Source organism: Budorcas taxicolor, chromosome 7, assembly GCF_023091745.1.
Source record: "Budorcas taxicolor isolate Tak-1 chromosome 7, Takin1.1, whole genome shotgun sequence".
NCBI lineage: Eukaryota > Metazoa > Chordata > Mammalia > Artiodactyla > Bovidae > Budorcas > Budorcas taxicolor.
Window position 1 is genome coordinate 60541292 of NC_068916.1, and position 19058 is coordinate 60560349.

General features: G+C 41.8%; 1 protein-coding gene across 1 annotated transcript in view; it reads left to right on the forward strand.

Annotated features, from left to right (window-relative positions):
* The first annotated feature begins 4911 nt into the window (after positions 1-4911).
* Positions 4912-19058, forward strand: part of ARHGEF37 (Rho guanine nucleotide exchange factor 37) — a 41020-nt gene continuing 26873 nt past the window's right edge. The window contains exons 1-3 of the mRNA XM_052643467.1: positions 4912-5097; positions 6594-6717; positions 15858-16005. Of these exons, the coding sequence (XP_052499427.1) occupies positions 4912-5097; positions 6594-6717; positions 15858-16005 (458 nt within the window). The remainder of the gene's footprint in view (positions 5098-6593; positions 6718-15857; positions 16006-19058) is intronic.

Here is a 19058-nt window from a genome sequence, read left to right on the forward strand (position 1 = left end):
CTTCCATCTATGGGATTGCACAGAATCGGACACGACTGAAGCGACTTAGCAGCAGCAACAGCATTGCTAATTACATCTACAAAATATTTAATACCTATGCTACATGTATTTGTCCCTAAACAAAATCGAGCATTATTTCACATATTTTAAACTTCTAAAAACTTTTTAATTTTTTTTTTCCTTTTACATTTTAAACTTTTAAGAAATAGTATCATACTGGCTTCCCAGGTAAAGAGGGTGAAGAATCTGCCCACAGTGCGGGAGACCCAGGTTAGATTCCTGGGTCAGGAAGGTCCCCTGGAAAAGGGAATGGCAATCTACTCCAGTATTCCTTTTTTTTTTTTTTTTTTACTTCAATATTCTTGCCTGGGAAATCTCAGGTACAGAGGAGTGCCAGGCTATAGTCCATAGGGTTGCAAAGAGTCAGACATGACCGAGCAACTAACACATACACTGTATATCCTTCTGGGACTTGCTTATATATATTTTTTTCCTGTTTACAACATCTATGAGGATATCCATGTTGATACATGAATCTATAGTTTTTTTTTTAACTGTTCAGAATTCTATTATATGATTATACCACAAGTTATTTATTCACTTGCATTGAGACACATCTTTTTTCTGATTTTTTTGTTATTTCATCAGTACTGCAGTGAACATTCCCATCTATATTTCTTGTGTGTATATGGAGAAGTTTCTCAGAGGTGGGGCTATATCCAGGAGTAGCACTCCTTGGCCTGATAGTGTGTGAATTTTCAACTTTTCTAAATATTGCCAAGTTGCTCTTTAGGGTGGTTGCAACAATTTATATCATCATATCAGTATATGAGAGTTCCCATTCATACAGTGTCATAACAACGTTTTATTTTCATATTTTGCTGATCTCTTCGACATGGAATGGTATCTCATTATGTTTCTGTTTGCTTGATTTTTTTTTTTTTTTGGCTGTACTGCATGGCTTGTGGGATCTTAGTTCCCTAACCAAGGATTGAACCCAGGCCCTCAGCAGTGGAAGCTCAGAGTCCTAGCTGCTGAACCCCCAGGGAATTCCTAGTTAGTTCTTAAATATATTTAGATAAAGCGTTATCATTTTCTCCATAAAGATTTTGTACACCTATTATTATTTTTTTTAGTTGTACGTGTGGCTTTTGAGATCTCAGTTCTCCAACCGAGGACTGAATTCAGGCCATGTTAGTGAAAACCTGGAATCCTAAGCACTGGGACGTCAGGGAATTCCCCATCTTTTGTTAAATTAAGATATTTAGGAAGGAATAAATAACACGTTATTATTGAATCTTTTTATTCTTATCGTGCTATTTTTCCTTAAATGAACTCTTGAAAATTGTTGTTGGTTTGCACAGGAATATAATTTATTTTGGAATATTGATCTCCAGCAAAATTGAGAAATTCTCACTTTTTCTTACATTTAATTGTTCAGTTTAGTTCAGTTCAGTCGCTCAGTCGTGTCTGACTCTTTGCAACCCCATGGACTGCAGCATGCCAGGCTTCCCTGTCTATCACCAACTCCCAGAGCTTACTCAAACTCATGTCCATTGAGTCAGAGATGGCATCCAACAACTATCTCATCCTCTGTCATCCCCTTCTCCTCCTGCCTTCAATCTTTCCCAGCATTAGGGTCTTTTCCAGTGAGTCAGTTCTTTGCATCAGGTGGCCAAAGTATTGGAGTTTCAACTTCAGCATCAGTCCTTCCAATGAATATTCAGGGCTGATCTTCTTTAGGATGGACTGGTTGGATCTCCTTGCAGTCCAAGGGTCTCTCAACAGTCTTCTCCAACACCACAGTTCAAAAGCATCAATTCTTCAGCGCTCAGCTTTCTTTATAGTCCAACTCTCATATCCATACATGATTACTGGAAAAACCATAGCTTTGACTAGACGGACCTTTGTTGGCAAAGTAATGTCTCTGCTTTTTATTTTTTTTAATTAATTAATTAATTTTTTTCGTCTCTGCTTTTTAATACGCTGTGTAGGTTGGTCGTAACTTTCCTTCTTCTGTTAGGTGCATACCACTCTGTCCTTCATTATTTAATTTTTAGTTCACTTCACAGCAGTGTGTGTGTGTGTGTGTGTGTGTGTGTGTGTGTGTATGTGTGTGTGTGTGTGTGTGTGTCTGTGTGATGTCGTTTCCTACTATAGCGGCTCTTGCAAACCCAGCGATCTAACCCACATCACTTTTGTCTCCTGCATTGGCAGGCGGATTCCTTTCCACTAGCATCACCTGGGAAGCCCCTTCAAAGCTATGAAAGCATATAATTTAAAGAGATGGATAGTTCTACATTTGTGATGAGAAGGAAAAACAGATAATTCTGTTGTACAGTGTTTGTTATAAAAAGCACCCTGTCCTCTTCTCTTGCCTTCTCCAGGCACTACCAGGCAGTTCCTTCTGCTGATTTTAGCTGATTGCACACATGTGCTGTTCCTTCTTGAGCAGCACAATTTAGGCATTGTTCTTTGATTTCCACTATGGAGGATTAGGCGTTAGCTCTTTTTGACTCCTTCTCCCACACCCTGTCCTCTCAGTACATAATATGAATTAGATCACTTGCATTATTACCTGTGTAGAATCTATTTATAGTTGAATCAGGTAGTGACGCATAATTACTTTTACCTTTTCTACACAATCTTGTTATAAAAATTGTTATAACAATTTTTTTTGTTTGTTGGTTTATTTCTTAGTTTCACATGTATTGTCTGTGTAATTGCCTAAATAAGGACCCTATTCTCTGCCGTTTCAGTAAATCTGTCCTCAAGACATTCTAGTATCTAGCCCAGACTGTTTGCTGTCTGTCACCAACAGTCAAACTTAGGATTTCCTTTTATCCATCTTGGGAATTTCCTTGGCCTCTCACATATCAGGTTACCAGTTTCCTGTATCTAGTGTCTTTTTGTGTGTGATTTATTTCTTTATTTTGGTCGAACAGTTTCCTGACAAGGAAACTATAAGGTAAATTCTCCAGGTCTTCAGGATTCTGAAATTTCCTTCTAGTGTGTTTAGATTTGATTTTTAAAAAAAACTTATCCTGCTTGGGACTTGTACTTCCTAGATCTAAGCAATAATATCTTTTTATAAATTCTGGACAATTATTAGTCTCATTTCTTCATATATTGCCTCTTCTCACTCTCTTTATTCTTGTCCTCTGGAACACAGAGTTGGTACATGACCTTATTTCAGTATCCAGATTCCTTAATTCTCTTTCGTATTTTGCATGATTTTCACTTTCTTTTTAGCAGTCTGTATAATTTCTTCATATCTATCTGCTCCTTTCCTATTTCTCTTTCCTAAATATTTAAAGTGTCCATTTAGTTTTTAATTTCAAAGACTAAATTTTTAACATCTGTAAGTTCTGCTTGGTGCTTTAAAAAATCGTACAGTTCTTTATTTTTTGTATGTCTTTTCTTCTCCTGCTTGTTTTATAGTTTCTGTCCAACAGTTTGATTGTCTGATGTTCTGGGGATCTAATCCTGCTCTTGCTGTCTCTGATGATGCTCACTTACACTGGAGTTCTTATAATTTTGGATTTTAAGCTCGTCTTCAGGACAGGGTTATCTCTTGGAGTACCATGTAGCCTAGATTAAGAATGTGTCCTCCTGGAGACATTTTATTTTTTCTGTGGATATTAATACTAGCATTAGTTCAAGACTTCTTTTTTGTTGTGGCATATTTCTCAGCATTGAGTTCCTTGGAACACATGTGTAGTATACATTTGAACCTGCGATCCAGTGAAAGCAGGCCTGTTATGAGTTTTCAGAAAGGACTTTTCCTTTATTCAGAACCCAAGTCAAAATGAAGAAACATCTTTGTCATTTTCTGTGTAGGTAGGGGGGCATTTCTTTTCTACTCCCCCATTTCTCTCGCGTGCTTGAGGAAAGGAGCTTGTTTCCTGATTCTCCCTGGGCACTAATGCCCAAGTCTCTGAATCACTGAGCTGGGCAGTGCTCTCTTCTTTGCCCACCCTGTCCACTTTGACTACAGCTACATCAGCTTAGTTGTTTCTGCTCTGGTTTTCCATTCCCTCTGGTTGGGGATCCCTACTGATTTCCTTTACTTTTTTGTAATACTTGCCATCCAGTGAAAGGAAGTTTGTTAAAGCTGATCTTGCATTTCTAGGTGTTTTGTAGTAGGGAGATTTTTCTTGTCCATAGTATTGCCATTTGTACTTTTTAAACTTAGAGATGGAAGAGAAAAGAACATCTGGCTGGGAGGATCAGGAAAGGCCTTAGAGATGGATGCAAGAGCCTAGAGGCATGGGAGGGGTCACAGCAGGTGCAAAAGCACAGAGGCAGGAAATGACTATGCAGGAATGGAGAAAAGCACATGACTTTCTTTCGCTGGAGTGTCAGGGAAGAGGAAAAATGAGCCCAGAGGCAGAGGATACCAGATCACAAGCTTTGTTTCAGGAAGTTTAAACTGAAAACATATCCAAGATGAATGGGTGTGGGTGGCAGCAGGTGGGAGAGGGGTTTGGATTTGAAAAAATGATTCTGGAGGCTGTAGAAATAGTCAAGGTGATAGGTAGTGTGGCCTGAATGGGGTAGTGGCAGGTGAAAATGAGGGAACCGTTGGGAGAAAGAGGGTGAGAGAGAGTCAGTGAACCAGATAAAGAAATCTGGGTTGAGAGCTGGGGGTGGGGAAAGGAAGAAAAAGCCAAGTAAGCACATTGTCTGAATCCTGGGAGATGAATTAAAAATGTCAACAATTATCTGAGCTGCATTCTACCTTTTAAGATTTGTTCAGATACTAATAAATAGTTCATCTTGACTCTGTAGGCAGCTAAAGATGTTTTTAGGCCGCTCGGTGAATAGTTGTCTCTGGACTAAAGGCAGCATGTGCCAGTAGAGCTCCCAGAAGTGAATCTGGATGTGTCTGTCTTTCCAGAACCTGCTGACATGACGAGTCATGGGGACGATGCGCTGTCCTCTAGAACTGGTGCTCCAGGTGGGGATGACCGACTCTCTGAGGACAGATCCCTGCTCCAGCAGAGGCTGGCCGTCAGGGAGCTCCTCGACACCGAGGTCTCCTACTTGCACGTGCTCCAGCTCTGTGCCTCTGACATTAGGAGCCGCCTGCAGCAGGTACCTGGGTGGGGCCACACTCGGCCTGTCTTCAGAGAGGCAGACTTGGGTCCCGGCTTCTGAGACCTCACATCTGTTCCTGGGGCAGGCTTGATGGAGGGGAAAGTGGTGAATGTGAAGTCATGCTACTTCTACTACTGGCCCTGCAACCTTCAGCAAGGCTTTTGACACCTTGGAGCCTTAGTATAAAAAGTGTTTGATTGCTCAGTTTTAGTATATTCTTCTGCTAAATGAGCAGAGAAGAATCACCTCAGAGAATTAAATGAGCTAATGGATAAGATAGCCCTTTATTAAGTTTAGAACAGATTGTTTTAAGTGACCTATTTGTAATTGTCTCATTTAGAGGGTGGTAAGTGAAAGTGGAGAGTGAAAAAGCTTAAAGCTTAAAGCTCAACATTCGGACACGACTGAGCGACTGAACTGAACTGAACATGAAAAAGTAATCATTACGTGGGTTTCTAGTTTAGTATTCATGTTTTACATCTTTTTTGCCCCAGTTTCAGAAATAACACAGGCTCTCTTTCTATAATTTCAACCATCCTCTAGCATGTAAGGTCCCTAAGGGAAAAGGCTGTTTATTAATAGTTCAGTGTATTCCAGTTCTTGACATATAAATAATGGACTCCAATTAGTATTTATTGAATAAATGAAATAAGCAGATAGTGTAGATGAAAACCCTCCCTTATTTTACCCTCCGAAACTGGGATTTTTCCTCTGGAGGCATTAAACAAACAAATATAGATTGTTACTTATTTTAGCAAAAATAAAGCAGACTCTAGATATTTTTCTACAGTTAGCTTCTCCCACTTGATTGTGCATCCGGGGCTTCTGTCTTTATATATATTCTATATGGGGTTCAGCAGTAAAGAATCTGCCTGCAGTGCAGGAGACACAGGAGATGTGGGTTCAGTCCCTGGGTTAGGAAGATCCCCTGGAGGAGGGCATGGTAACCCACTCCAGTATTCCTGTCTAAAAAATCCTATGGACAAAAGAGCCTGGCAGGATACAGTCCATAGAGTTGCAAAGAATCGGACATGACTGAAGCAACTGAGCACAGTCAACATATGTAAATATCCTGCATCCTTTTAACAGTGGTGTAGTTTAGTTCATAGGGGCTGGAGTTCAGAATATATCTAAAGGTAATAGTGGTAGGTGCCAAGTGTGTCAGAGCTGGAAAGAAGTCCAACTTCCCACATTTATATGGCAGCTGGGGAAATGAGAGAAGAAAAATTATAGTTGGCAGCAGACCTAGGATAATGCAGTTCAGCTTTCCTTTCATGCTGAGTACTCCATCTCTTCCTCTCATCTCTTAGAGTAATAAAAATACCTAACTTATAAAATTTCAAAGTCTTTTCCAACAGTCCTCTGGAACGGTCTTCCCAAGAGAGACGGAACTCCGATGGTGTGACTATTCTGGACTACTGTCCGAAACCTATCAAAAAATCACTCTTACCGAACTCCTGAGTGACCTTCCACGGAGTCTTTGTTCCTTTTAGCTGCCACAGGGAGATCTGGATGTCCTGTTCTCAAACATTGATGACATCATCAAGGTGAACAGCAGACTGCTTCATGATCTGCAGGAGACAGCCTCCAGGGAAGAGGAACAAGTGCAGCTGATCGGTGAGCAAAAAACCAGGCAGTTGGCAGCCTGAGATTCCTGTGGAATTGTTCTAGGCATGTGGTCATGGCTGTACATTCCCCAGCATTCCAGGGAGATGCAGCTCAATGAGAGGCTGTTTTGGGAGTCCCTGAAATACAGCATGTCAGAGCTGGCAGAACTCTCAAATGATATCCAGCCCAACCCCATCACTATAGATGAAGAGACTGAGGCCTCAAGACAAAGAGGACCTACTGATGGACACATAATTAGTTAGTGGTGTGGCTGAGACTCTATCCCAGGGTTTTTTCACAGTCGTTCACTCAGTAGGTGCTTAGTGATCACCTGCAGTGTGCCATTCATTGTGCTGTGTGCTGAGGTAACAGAAGGGTCCGGTCAATTAGAGGGTCTGACCTTTTGTTCTTTTGGGTTAGTGAGTGAGAGAGACAGAAGATACAGAGATAAACAGGAGAATTTTAAGTAGTAATTTGTAATTTAAAGAATAACAAATACCTTAACTTTTGAGAAAATAGAAGGCCTCCTGAAGAGAGGACATTTGAACTGAGACCTGTTAGGGAGGAGCCAGCTATGAGATGATCTGGACAAAGAGTAGAGAAAATAGGTATTCAGAGGCCCTATTCTTTGGCAGAGATGAGCCTGGGATATTTGATGGACAAGGCTGATGAGGCTCCAGGGCAATGAGTAAGGGAAGAGTATAGGAGATAGGATAGAAGAGGCAGAGAAGGACCAGATCCTGCAAGGCCTTCTAGGAGTGTGGATTTGCTCCTAAGTGTGATGAGACATCATTGGACAATTTTGAGCAGGGGAGTGATATGGTCAGATTTCTTTTTCAAAGATCCTTTTGGTAGTTGTGTACAAAGATCCTTTTGGTAGATTGTGAAAGAGTGGCAAGAGTGGAAGTAATGAGATCAGCTGGTGGTTTTACCTTCACCTAGGTGAGAGATGGAGGTGGACTCCTGATTCTGAAATAATTAGGATGACCAGACATAAAGGCGGAGGATGAGTAGGTGTAAACTTCAAACTTCTGCAGTCCCTTCCTGTCTCCTGTTCTGGGGCTACTTGATAAAACTTCTATGGTCAGAGGGTTTCAGGTGGAGTCAGAGGACAAAGGTGGATGGGCTCACAAAGGTGGATGGGCGCAGGCTCAGCAGTTGTGATGCACAGGCTTAGTGTTCCATGGCCTGTGGGATCTTCCCAGACCAGAGATGGAACCCATGTCTCCTACATTGACAGGTGAATTCTTTATCACTGAGCCACCAGGAAAGCCCAACTATTTCCTAGAGCTTTATAGAGGAATACAAAATTAAGGAATGAGATTTTTTAACAGTATCTAGGTAATACTTTTACCTTTTATCACTTTATCTATATTTCTGTTAATGATGACCACTTATTTGAGTGAGATTTTTTATTACATTTTATTTGCACTGGATTTTAGTTGCAGCATGTGAACTCTTAGTTAAGGTATGTGGGATCTCGTTCCCTGACCAGAGATCAAACCCGGGTCTCCTGCACTGGAAATGTAGAGTCTTAGCTGCTGGACCACCAGGGAAGTCCCTTGAGTAGAAATTGTTACAGCCTCAGGTTGAAGATGCTCCAGAGACCTGGGGACTCTGAGGTCAGCATCTTCTGTTGGTATGGGTTTGAGATTCAACTAATTCCTTGTTAAGGGTCCTTACCTGTTCATTTCTGCCTTCCAGCTTAACCTGTAAAAAGTTAAGATGCTACTTTGTCCAAGCCTGGTGACATCTCCATTCCCTGGCTTCCCTGTTTCCCTGATAGATTGGCCACATAAAATACAGGATGCTCAGTTACATTTGAATTTCACATAAACAATGAAAATTATACTAAGTTTACTGAATTATACCAAGTTTATCCCATGGAATACTTGGGACATACTTATATTAAAACTTTGACTATTTATCTGAAGTTCAGATTTAACTGAGCATCTTATGTGTCGTCCTCCCCCGCCCCACCGCCCCCCTGCATTTTGTCAAGCCTGTCCCCTGGCCTTTACCGAGTGTACAGAAAATAGCCTTCTCATCCTCTGCCCCTTGTGGTTAGCCAAAAAGAGATACAAAGAATCCACACGGGCTTTTCTTTTCCTAGGTGCAACTTTGTGCTTGATCATGGCTGAGCTGGTTTCTACCAGCTCTTCCTATTCCTCTCTCATCCCCCAGGCCCTGCTATGCAAGGGAGGCCCTTATCCCAGTTCCATACCACAGCATTTTAAAAGATTTTTGGACATCAGGCATGAACCTCCCAAATGAGTCAGGTTCCATGTTCTTATGAATGATTTCAAATGCAGCTCCGGGTGGAGTTCCCCCACGGGCTCCTGTCACGGGAAGGCACCGTGTTCTAGTTCAGTCTTACCTAAAAGAAATGCAGTGTGAGCCATGAATTTAACTTAAGACTTTTGAGTAGCTCCATTAAACAAACTAAAGCAGTGAAATGAATTTTAATGATATATCTCGTTTAACCCAATATATCAAAATAAAATTTCAACTTGTAATTAGTGTAAAACTTATTCATGGTACATTCTACTTTTTTTTTTGTACCAAGTCTTTGCAATCCAGTGTCGTTTACACTGACAGCACATCTTAATTGGGATTCTCTATATTTCAAGTTCCCAGGAGTTATATATGGCTCGTGGCTTATAGGTCAAGTGGTTTAGAGCAGGGGCTTTGGAATCTGACTTGCAAGGTTCTGTCACCCACATCTCATTCATGTCTCTGAGCCTTAGTTTCATGCCATCTGTATGAAAATAGTACCCATTTCGGTGCCAGCCATGACTATGGGTACCTAAATCAGTCCTGAATACTCATTGGAAGGACTGATGCTGAAACTGAAACTCCAATACTTTGGCCATCTGATGCAAAGAACTGACTCATTTGAAAAGACCCTACTTCTGGGAAAGATTGAAGGCGGGAGGAGAAGGGGATGACAGAGTATGAGATGGTTGGATGGCATCTCCGACTTGATGGACATGAGTTTGGGTAAGCTCCAGGAGTTGGTGATGGACAGGGAAGCCTGGCATGCTGCAGTGCATGGGATTGCAAAGAATCGGACACAACTGAGCAACTGAAGTGAACTGGACATGAAATAGCCCCTTTTATTCTCATGACCTTGTTACTTATTGATTATTATTATTAGTGGGCAACAGAGGATCCAGGTATGCTGCATGCAGCCCATAGAGTCCCAAAGAATCAGGCACGACTTAGTGACTGAACAAAAACATTATCATCCCCATTTTATTGAAGACAAACCCGAGACTCAGAAAGGTTAAGTAACTTTCCTAAGGTCAAACAGCTTGACCAGGCAGTCATGATTTGAGCAGCTCCTTCAGACAACAGCCTGCCTCCCTTTCTCATTTATCCAGCCAGAGGTAGAGTGGAATTTTGATACTGAGAGTAACTCTTAGCTGCTGACTTCTTTCCAATCTGTGACTAAGGAGGACAAGAGGAGAAGAAATGGTGCCCCTGCATTCCTGCCTGTTGGACAGCTCTGCTCTCTGCTCTAGGGAAGTTTGCTTTCCTCCACCTTCAGTTATGGAAACACCCCTGCCCCTGGCCATGCCAGTGTGATGCAGTTTCTTTGGCAAAAGTCACATTCCTGCAGAACAGCCTAAGTAGAGAAGAATGTGGGAACTGCCGCAGGTTACAAGGCTACGCCCAGGCTATCTCCTAGTGAGGTCATCTCTGCAGCTAGTTGACCTCCCTATCCTATGCATTCTCCCAAACTACAGTTTTGGGTAGTCTTTCCTGGTCACGTTCTCCCTTGTTCTGGGGGCTTCTCCCAAGCGAGTTCTTTCTGAGGATTGTCTTGACCAGCACTGGGGAGGGGTTTTGGTTCCTGGGGTGGTAGTCTTGCTGTGGGAGCCTTTGCTGAGAGCTGGACCATGTTGGTCCAGTTACTCCCTGTCTCAAGGGGGGCTGGGTGCATTTCACAGGTACAACACAGCATCAGCAGGCTTTAGGCTTAGCTTGGCTTCCTGTGGTCTGTGGCTTCCTTTTGTGGCTAATACGTTTCTCTTCACCCTCACCACTATCCCCTTAGACAGCCAGATAGTCTTGCCTTTTGTTTTTTTAACATTTGTTCATTCATTGTTGGCTGCGCTGAGTCTTTGTTGCTGTGTGGGCTTTCTCTAGTTGTAGAGAGTGGGGCCTACTCTCTAGTTGTGCACAGGCTTCTCATTGCGTGGCTTCACTTGTAGAGCACAGGCTCCAGGGCACATGGGCTTCAGTTGTTGCAGCTCATGGGCTTAGCTGCCCCAAGACACATGGTATCTTCTCAGACTAGGGATCAAACCAGTGTCCCCCGAATTCCAAGGAGGATTCTTATCCACTGGACCATCAGGGAAGTCCTGTAGTAGCCTTTTAATAGCTATTCCTCTTGCCATGTTTTACTCCTGATTTAGTCTCAACACAGTATAGCTCTAATAGACTATTTTTTTAGAGCACTTTTAGATTTACAGAAAAATTAAGTAGAGGGAATTCCCAGTAATTAGTTTTCTTCTACATATATTGCTTGATTGATGGCATTAAAATTGATTTATAATATTCTTAATATATATTAATAGTTTCATGTGTACAACATTGCATTTGATTTTATATATACTACAATGTGCCCACAACTGAAAATGTAGTTTTTATTTGTCAGCAAGCAGTTGACCCACTTTAACCGTTTTCAGATCAGTTCAGTTCAGTTTAGTCACTCAGTTGTTTCCAACTCTTTGCGACCCCATGAATCGCAGCACGCCAGGCCTCCCTGTCCATCACCAACTCCCAGAGTTCACTCAAACTCAAGTCCATGGAGTTGGTGATGCCATCCAGCCATCTCATCCTCGGTCGTCCCCTTCTCCTGCCCCCAATCCCTCCCAGCATCAGAGTCTTTTCCAATGAGTCAACTCTTTGCATGAGGTGGCCAAAGTACTGGAGCTTCAGCTTTAGCATCAGTCTTTCCAAAGAACACCCAGGACTGATCTCCTTTAGAATGGACTGGTTGGATCTTCTTGCAGTCCAAGGGACTCTCAAGAGTCTTCTCCAACACCACAGATCAAAAGCATCAATTCTTCAGCACTCAGCTTTTTTCACAGTCCAACTCTCACATCCATACATGACTACTGGAAAAGCCATAGCCTTGACTAGACGGACCTTTGTTGGCAAAATAATGTCTCTGCTTTTGAATATGCTATCTAGGTTGTTCATAACTTTCCTTCCAAGGAGTAAGCGTCTTTTAATTTCATGGCTGCAATCACCATCTGCAGTGATTTTGGAGCCCCCCAGAATAAAGTCTGATACTGTTTCCCCATCTATTTCCCATGAAGTGATGGGACCAGATGCCATGATCTTTGTTTTCTGAATGTTGAGCTTGAGGCCAACTTTTTCACTCTCCTCTTTTACTTTCATCAAGAGGCTTTTTAGCTCCTCTTCACTTTCTGTCATAAGGGTAGTGTCATCTGCATATCTGAGGTTATTGATATTTTTCCTGGCAATCTTGATTCCAGCTTGTGTTTCTTCCAGCCCAGCGTTTCTCATTATGTACTCTGCATATAAGTTAAACAAACAGGGTGACAGTATACAGCCTTGACGTACTCCTTTTCCTATTTGGAACCAGTCTGTTGTTCCATGTCCAGTTCTAACTGTTGCTTCCTGACCTGCATACAGGTTTCTCAAGAGGCAGGTCAGGTGGTCTGGTATTCCCATCTCTTTCAGAATTTTCCACAGTTGATTGTGATCCACACAGTCAAAGGCTTTGGCCTGCCCCCAATTCCCCTTTCCACCTACATTTATTAATTCTTATTCTATAAGCAAGAAATGTCCCTTCCATTCACTTTTTAAAAGTTATTTTTAGTTGTCAAATTTTTAGGTATAGTTGATTTATAGTGTTATATGTTTTAATTGTACAGCATAGTGATTCACAATTTTTATTATTTATTTATTGTATTTATGGCTGTGTTTGATCATCATTGCTTTACGCAGGCCTTCTCCAGTTGAGGTGATTGGTGGCTACTGTCTAGTTATGCTCAGGCTTCTCATTGCAGTGGTTTCTCTTATTGCGGAGCATGGGCTCTAGATGTGTGGGCTTCAGTAGTTGTGGCACTGGTTCATAATTTTTAAAGGTTATACTATAGATTTTTAAGTATAAACTCATGGATATTTGGTTTATTCCATGAATCAGAATCCAGTACTATTATTATTCATTTTCTTGCTCAAATTTTATCAGCTTTGGCCATAGGAGCTCTTTCAAGTTGACACCTGTGTCCTTTCAATGTGTCTCTTAACAATTTGTGAGCACTTTCTTGCTTTCTGACACTACAAGGTGTTCTCAGCTCATCTTGTATTTTCCTTGCCCTATCCTTGCGATCAGCTTTTCTCCTGGGAAACCTGATTCCTACCTTTGGTGTGCTTATTGCTCCTGGGGTGTCATTGCTTCTAGGCCCTCTTAGCTGATATTTAGGAAATATATGTATATATACCAACACATGCATGTACACATATCTACATTTCTTTCTATATCTATCCATCTATGTTGTTGTTTAGTTGCCAAGTCATGTCCAAATTTTTGCGACTCCATAGACTATAGCCTGCCAGGCTCCTCTGTCCATGGGATTTCCCAGGCAAGAATACTGGAGTGTGTTGCCATTTCCTTCCTTCTCCAGGGGATCTTCCCGACTCAGGGATCACACCCGCATCTCCTGCAATGGCAGTTGGATTCTTTACCACTGAGCCACCAGGGAAGCTCGTCTATATTTATATATTTAAAATACATAAAACCATGAGTTCCTACTAATACCTCCAATTCCAGTCCAGTATCTCAGGGTTCATTCTGATCTTTCCTCTTTTCTTATTTGCAGCATCTTTCTGTGACAGGTAGAAATGGTTGCCATTATCTACAGTGTATTTACTTATTTGTTCGAAGTTAGTAGTCACTTAGAGTGGTTTTTTTTTTTTGGTTATGTTATATTTTAATCAAAAATTCTAGCCTGTACCTTTGTGAAAAATACTTATGTTAATTTTTTCATACACCCTTCAGTGTGATTATGTTATTCATTTGTAATAGAATTAGGTTCATTCCTTATTGCTTGTATTCTATTTTCGGTTCCCCTTCCACATCCTGGTTGGTCTTAGCTGTATATTTATTTTGGGAGTATGTAAAATATTACCATGGTTCCAAGATCAGAGCTATATAAGAAGGTATATTCAGTAAAGCATTGTTCCCCTCTCATCCCTACTGTCCTATCCCATTCCCTGTTCTTTCCATCCCATTCTGTCTCCCCAGTAAGTAACTAATCTCATAAGTTTCTGTTTTTTTTTTGATATAGAATGTCACAACTTGGCATGTCATTTGTGTGCAGGGGACTGCCAGTCTTTCTTGTATTGTTATAACTTTAGTATAAGTGCTATTGAAATTGAGCATGAGCGTGATCCTTTTAAAACAAAAACTAGATCATTGTGACCCCTGCTCAAAACCTAGTTGCTTCCTGCCACCATTAGAATAAAGCCTGAACACCTTACTACACCATATTTACTTACTTCAAGGCCCTACATAATCTGGCTTCAGTTTTGTGTTTATTTTCTCTGCTTTGTGCCCTTGCTCACTGTGTTCCAGCCATACCTGCCTTCTTGTGTCACCTGCATGTCCAAGCATTCACTTGCCTGAAGGCCTTTGTGTTTATCTTTCCGTAAGCCTGGCACTGCTCTTCCCTCAGACTTTCAGGGATGGATGGATTCTTTTGCACTATGATAAACATCCACATCTTTATGGAGGTCTTTCCTAAATAGATCTCCTGTGTGTATGTGCTTAGTTGCTTAGTCATGTCTGACTCTTTGCGACTCCATGGACTGTAGCCTGCCAGTCTCCTCTATCCCATGGAATTTTCCAGGCAAGAATAAACTGGAGTGGGTTGCCATTTCCTACTCCAAGGGATCTTCCCAACCCAGGGATCAAACCCATGTCTCTTGTGTGTCCTGCATTGGCAGGCAGATTCTTGACCACAGTGACACCTCTAACTCTTTATCTGGCTTTGTTTAAATCTGTGGTACTCATCACTACCTGGCATCAGTTCAGTTCAGTCGCTCAGTCGTGTCCGACTCTTTGCGACCCCATGAACCGCAGCACACCAGGCCTCCCTGTCCATCACCAACTCCCAGAGTTTACCCAAACTCATGTCCATTGAGTCGGTGATGCCGTCCAACCATCTCATTCTCAGTCGTCCCCTTCTCCTCCTGCCCTCAATCTTTCCCAGCATCAGGGTCTTTTCAAATGAGTCAGCTCTGCGCATCAGGTGGCCAAAGTATTGGCGTTTCAGCTTCAACATCAGTCCTTCCAATGAACACCCAGGATGGATCTCCTTTAGGATAGACTGATTGGATCGCCTTGCATATGTAATATATAAATAAATATATTTGTTATTGTCTGTCTTCCCCATGAGAATATCAGCCCCATGAGGCAGGGTCATTATTTCATTCAAAGAACTTAGAAGAGTGCCTCATACACAGTCAGCACAAAAGTAGTTGGTAAGTTTTTGAGAAATGAAGTTTGTGTCAGGTGCTTTATATACATTTTTAAAATTAATCATTCCAGTGAACACTTGGAGGTGAGTACTATCTGTATTCCCATCTATAGATGAAAATATGGAGGGTCAGAGGGATCAGATACTCACCCTAGACTGTACTACTGGGAAAGGATTGGCTGGAGATCTGGCTTTACTTCTCTCTGACTCCAAAGCCCACATTTGTGACTATCCATGCTGTGCTGTAGAATGTCTTTGTAAACAGGGTTTGGAATTGTACTTACCATACATGGTAATTATAAAGATATAACATGAATGTGTTTTGTAAACTATAAAGCATCGTCCAAATGTGACAATAATCAGTATTATTACTGTAATTATAGATACTGTTTATTAAGCACACACACTACATCATTGTGTCACTTAATCCTACAGCAGCCTTTTGAAAGTGAGATGAAAACATGGGAGCTGAGGAAGATGAGGTGACTTGCCTAAGGTTACAATGCTGGTTAAGCCAGGCAGTCTTACATCAGAGCTAAAGTGCTTAGCTGTGTCACTCACAGCCTCCCTGTTCTAAGCAAGAGGACATGCAGAAACGCTTTTGAGAACTTGTTGCTTTTTCACTGTCAGGTAACGCATTCCTGGAATTTCAAGAGGAGTTGGAGCAAGTCTATAAGGTGTACTGTGCCAGCTACGAACAGGCCTTGCTGCTGGTAGAGACCTACCGGAAGGAGCCAGAGCTGCAGCGGGAGATCCAGGGCATCATTGAGGCAGTGCTGTGAGTAGAATGATCCCTATGGATGCTGAGGTCAGGGGCTGTTAAAGTCTCACCCTAGCTTGGGGCTGCTCACACTGTTTCAGGAGTGTCCTAGTCAGGCTAGGCTAGGCTATGTTGCAGAGACAAACAACGCCCAACTCTTTTAGTGGTTTCAGCCAATGAGGTTTCCACCTTCCTTATGCTCCAATATGGGTTAACTTGGGGCTCTTCCCAGTGTCATGCTTACTCTGGAATTCAAGCTGACACCAGCCACTGTCTGGAACATGGCCGGTGACTTGGCAAGGAACAAAGAACTCTGGAGGGTCTCACACTGGTTACTAAATGTTCCAGGCCAGAAGTCACATCCATTGCTTCTCATAATTCAGAGTACAGAACTAATCACCTGACTTCATCCAGTACCAGGAGGCCACGGCATGCCTTCCAGCCATGTGTTCAGAGGTGGAAAAACAGAAACATTTGGTGAACAGCACTTGTGCGCACCATAGGGAGGGCAGTGAGATGGTAGGAACCATGTGCTGTAAGCAGCAGTGGCAGGAAGCAGGCTTGCACCACCTGAGGAGACTTCTCTACAGATGCCTGGAGTCCTGCCCCACAGAAAAGGATCAGAACTGCCTTGGGAGGCCTCGCAGCCCAGAGCTGGCACCAGTGAGTGGGAGCTCGGGGTAGAGATACGTAGAGAATAAATTTTTTAAATTAAAATTTTGAACAGGTAGCACTTAACACAGTTTAAAAGCTTTAAAACATCTGAATTTAAACAGTAAAAGTGAAAGATCTCCCCCACCCTGTCCCTTCATCCATCCAACTGTTGCAACTACCTGCAAAGTCAAGGTAACCACTTTTAAATTCCTTGTGGATCTTTGTAGAGTTCCTGTATACCTATACAAGTAAATCTAAATATATACTCTTATTTTCCCATCTTCTTATAAAAGTTTATAATTTTTTTCACTTATGTTATATCTTGGAGGTCTTTCCGATTCAATACATATATGTATGACCCTTTGGATGGCTATGTATTTTTCTACCATGTGGTTGTTCCACAGTTTATTTAACTGCTCTCTATTGATGGATATTGGTTTGTTTCTATTCTTTGTAGCATTATAGATAAAGCTGTGTGATTATTCACGAACATATGTTATTTTACTAAGGTGCAAATAATAGTATCTATAAATTAAATTTCCAGATGTGAAATTGCTAGATTAAAGGAAGTATATGTTAATAATTTTGATACTATTGCAAAATTTCTCACTGTAAAGGTAATACCAGTTGATATTCCCATGAACAAATATAAGGGTGTTTCCCCTCAGCCTCACCAGCAGAGTACATTGTGAAACTTCAGAGTTTTTACCACTGAGATAGGTGAAAAATGGCATCTCAATGTTTCATTTTGTATTTATCTTCTTATGAGTAAAGTGCATCATCATATATTTAAAATGACTTGCATTAGGACTTCCTTGGTGGTCTGGTGGTTAAGACTTCGTGTTCCCAGTGCATAGGGCACAGGTTCAATCCCTGGTTGGAGAATTAAGATGCTGCATGCCATGCAGCATGGTCAAAAAAAAAAAAAAAAGCTTATATCTTCCCCAAGCTTACCAAGTGAAGACAGATGAAGGTCATCTTCTGGAAGTCAGAATAGTGTAGGAGGAACAGAGGTTATCATTGTTATTTCATCTTACTTAGGCATTTCCTGTTTACACCCAAGAGAGTGTAGATTTTGGTCTTTAAAGCTAGCAATATCTCATGTGGAGCCTCCTGCTACCTCTCTTTCTTCTCTCCCTTATCATATCCTTAACCCCTGTGCCCCCTGAAGCCTTCTTTTGAAGTAGCCATGTCCTAGCCCCTCCCAGCCTTCAAAAAAGCCTACTTTCATTTCCTTTGATTCCTTTGATCCCTTCATGGATCTTACAAACTTAGGCTTTTGTAAGGGTCACTAAATACATTTCTACAGGAGTGAGGCAAGTAACAGAAATGAGGGAAGCAGGATGCCAGCTGTGAGACAAAAGGGAGTAATGGAGACTGTGGCAAATCAGAGCCAGCAGTCCCTGTATAGAGTGCAGCTGCAGCCCAGCCTCAGCTGATCACTGTTATATCAAGTAGCTTTTGCTATAGCATATCACCCCAAATATAGTGGTTTAAAATAGAAATCACTTCCAAAATTTGTTTAAAGCAAATATTTCTCAAGGTCACATTTGTGCATGTTAGCAATTTAGCTGGACTCAGTAAATGATTTTTCTAGTCCTGGCTGAACTCCGTCACATGTCTGTGATCAACCATAGGTCAGTTTTGCTGACGTTGGCTGGACTTTCCTATGAACGTGGGACACACGAGCTGACTCAGCTCTGCCTTTTGAGATCTCGGCTTAGAACTGGCATACTGTGCCAGGCTTGGGAGGTGGAAAAATAGTCCCCACTTGGTGGGAGAAGCTTCAAGGTCATATTCAAAGGGTATAGATACAGAGAGTAAAGTAATTGCAGCCATTTTTTGGTAAACCACCTACCTCAGTTGCTGTGTAGAAATATGATTCCACTGTGGCCAGATCCTCTGATCTTTCAAGAGAAACCAGAAGCTTTGATGTAAGTCTCCGCAGTGTTAAATATTGGCATCTAGTTCAGACATGTTGGAAGCACTGTGTGGGGGGCCCTAGTTGGCACAGAGGCTGCTCTTCGTCACATCTTCTGCACTCCGGTCTTTCCCAACTGGGCCAGACATTTCTCATGGGCTTTGGCGCCAGGCAGCCTGGCAACGAATTGAGCTCTCTGCTCTTTATTCACCTTGGCAGGAGCCATTTAATGTCTCAGAACCTAGTTTCCCTTATGTAGAGTGGGAGTAAAAGCAACAGCTCATGGGGATGTAGACTCACTGCATACAGGTAATACTCAGTAATTCCCTAGTAATACCATAGCTATGGTGGTTATCTTGGTTAGGAAGGGATTATGCTTCCCTGAGACCACACTGTGGTTCTCTGCTCCTTCAGTCCCAGTGCTCCCCTTTTATAACAAAATTTTTTTTAATACTTTTTATTTATTTTATTTTTATTTTTACTTTATTTTACTTTA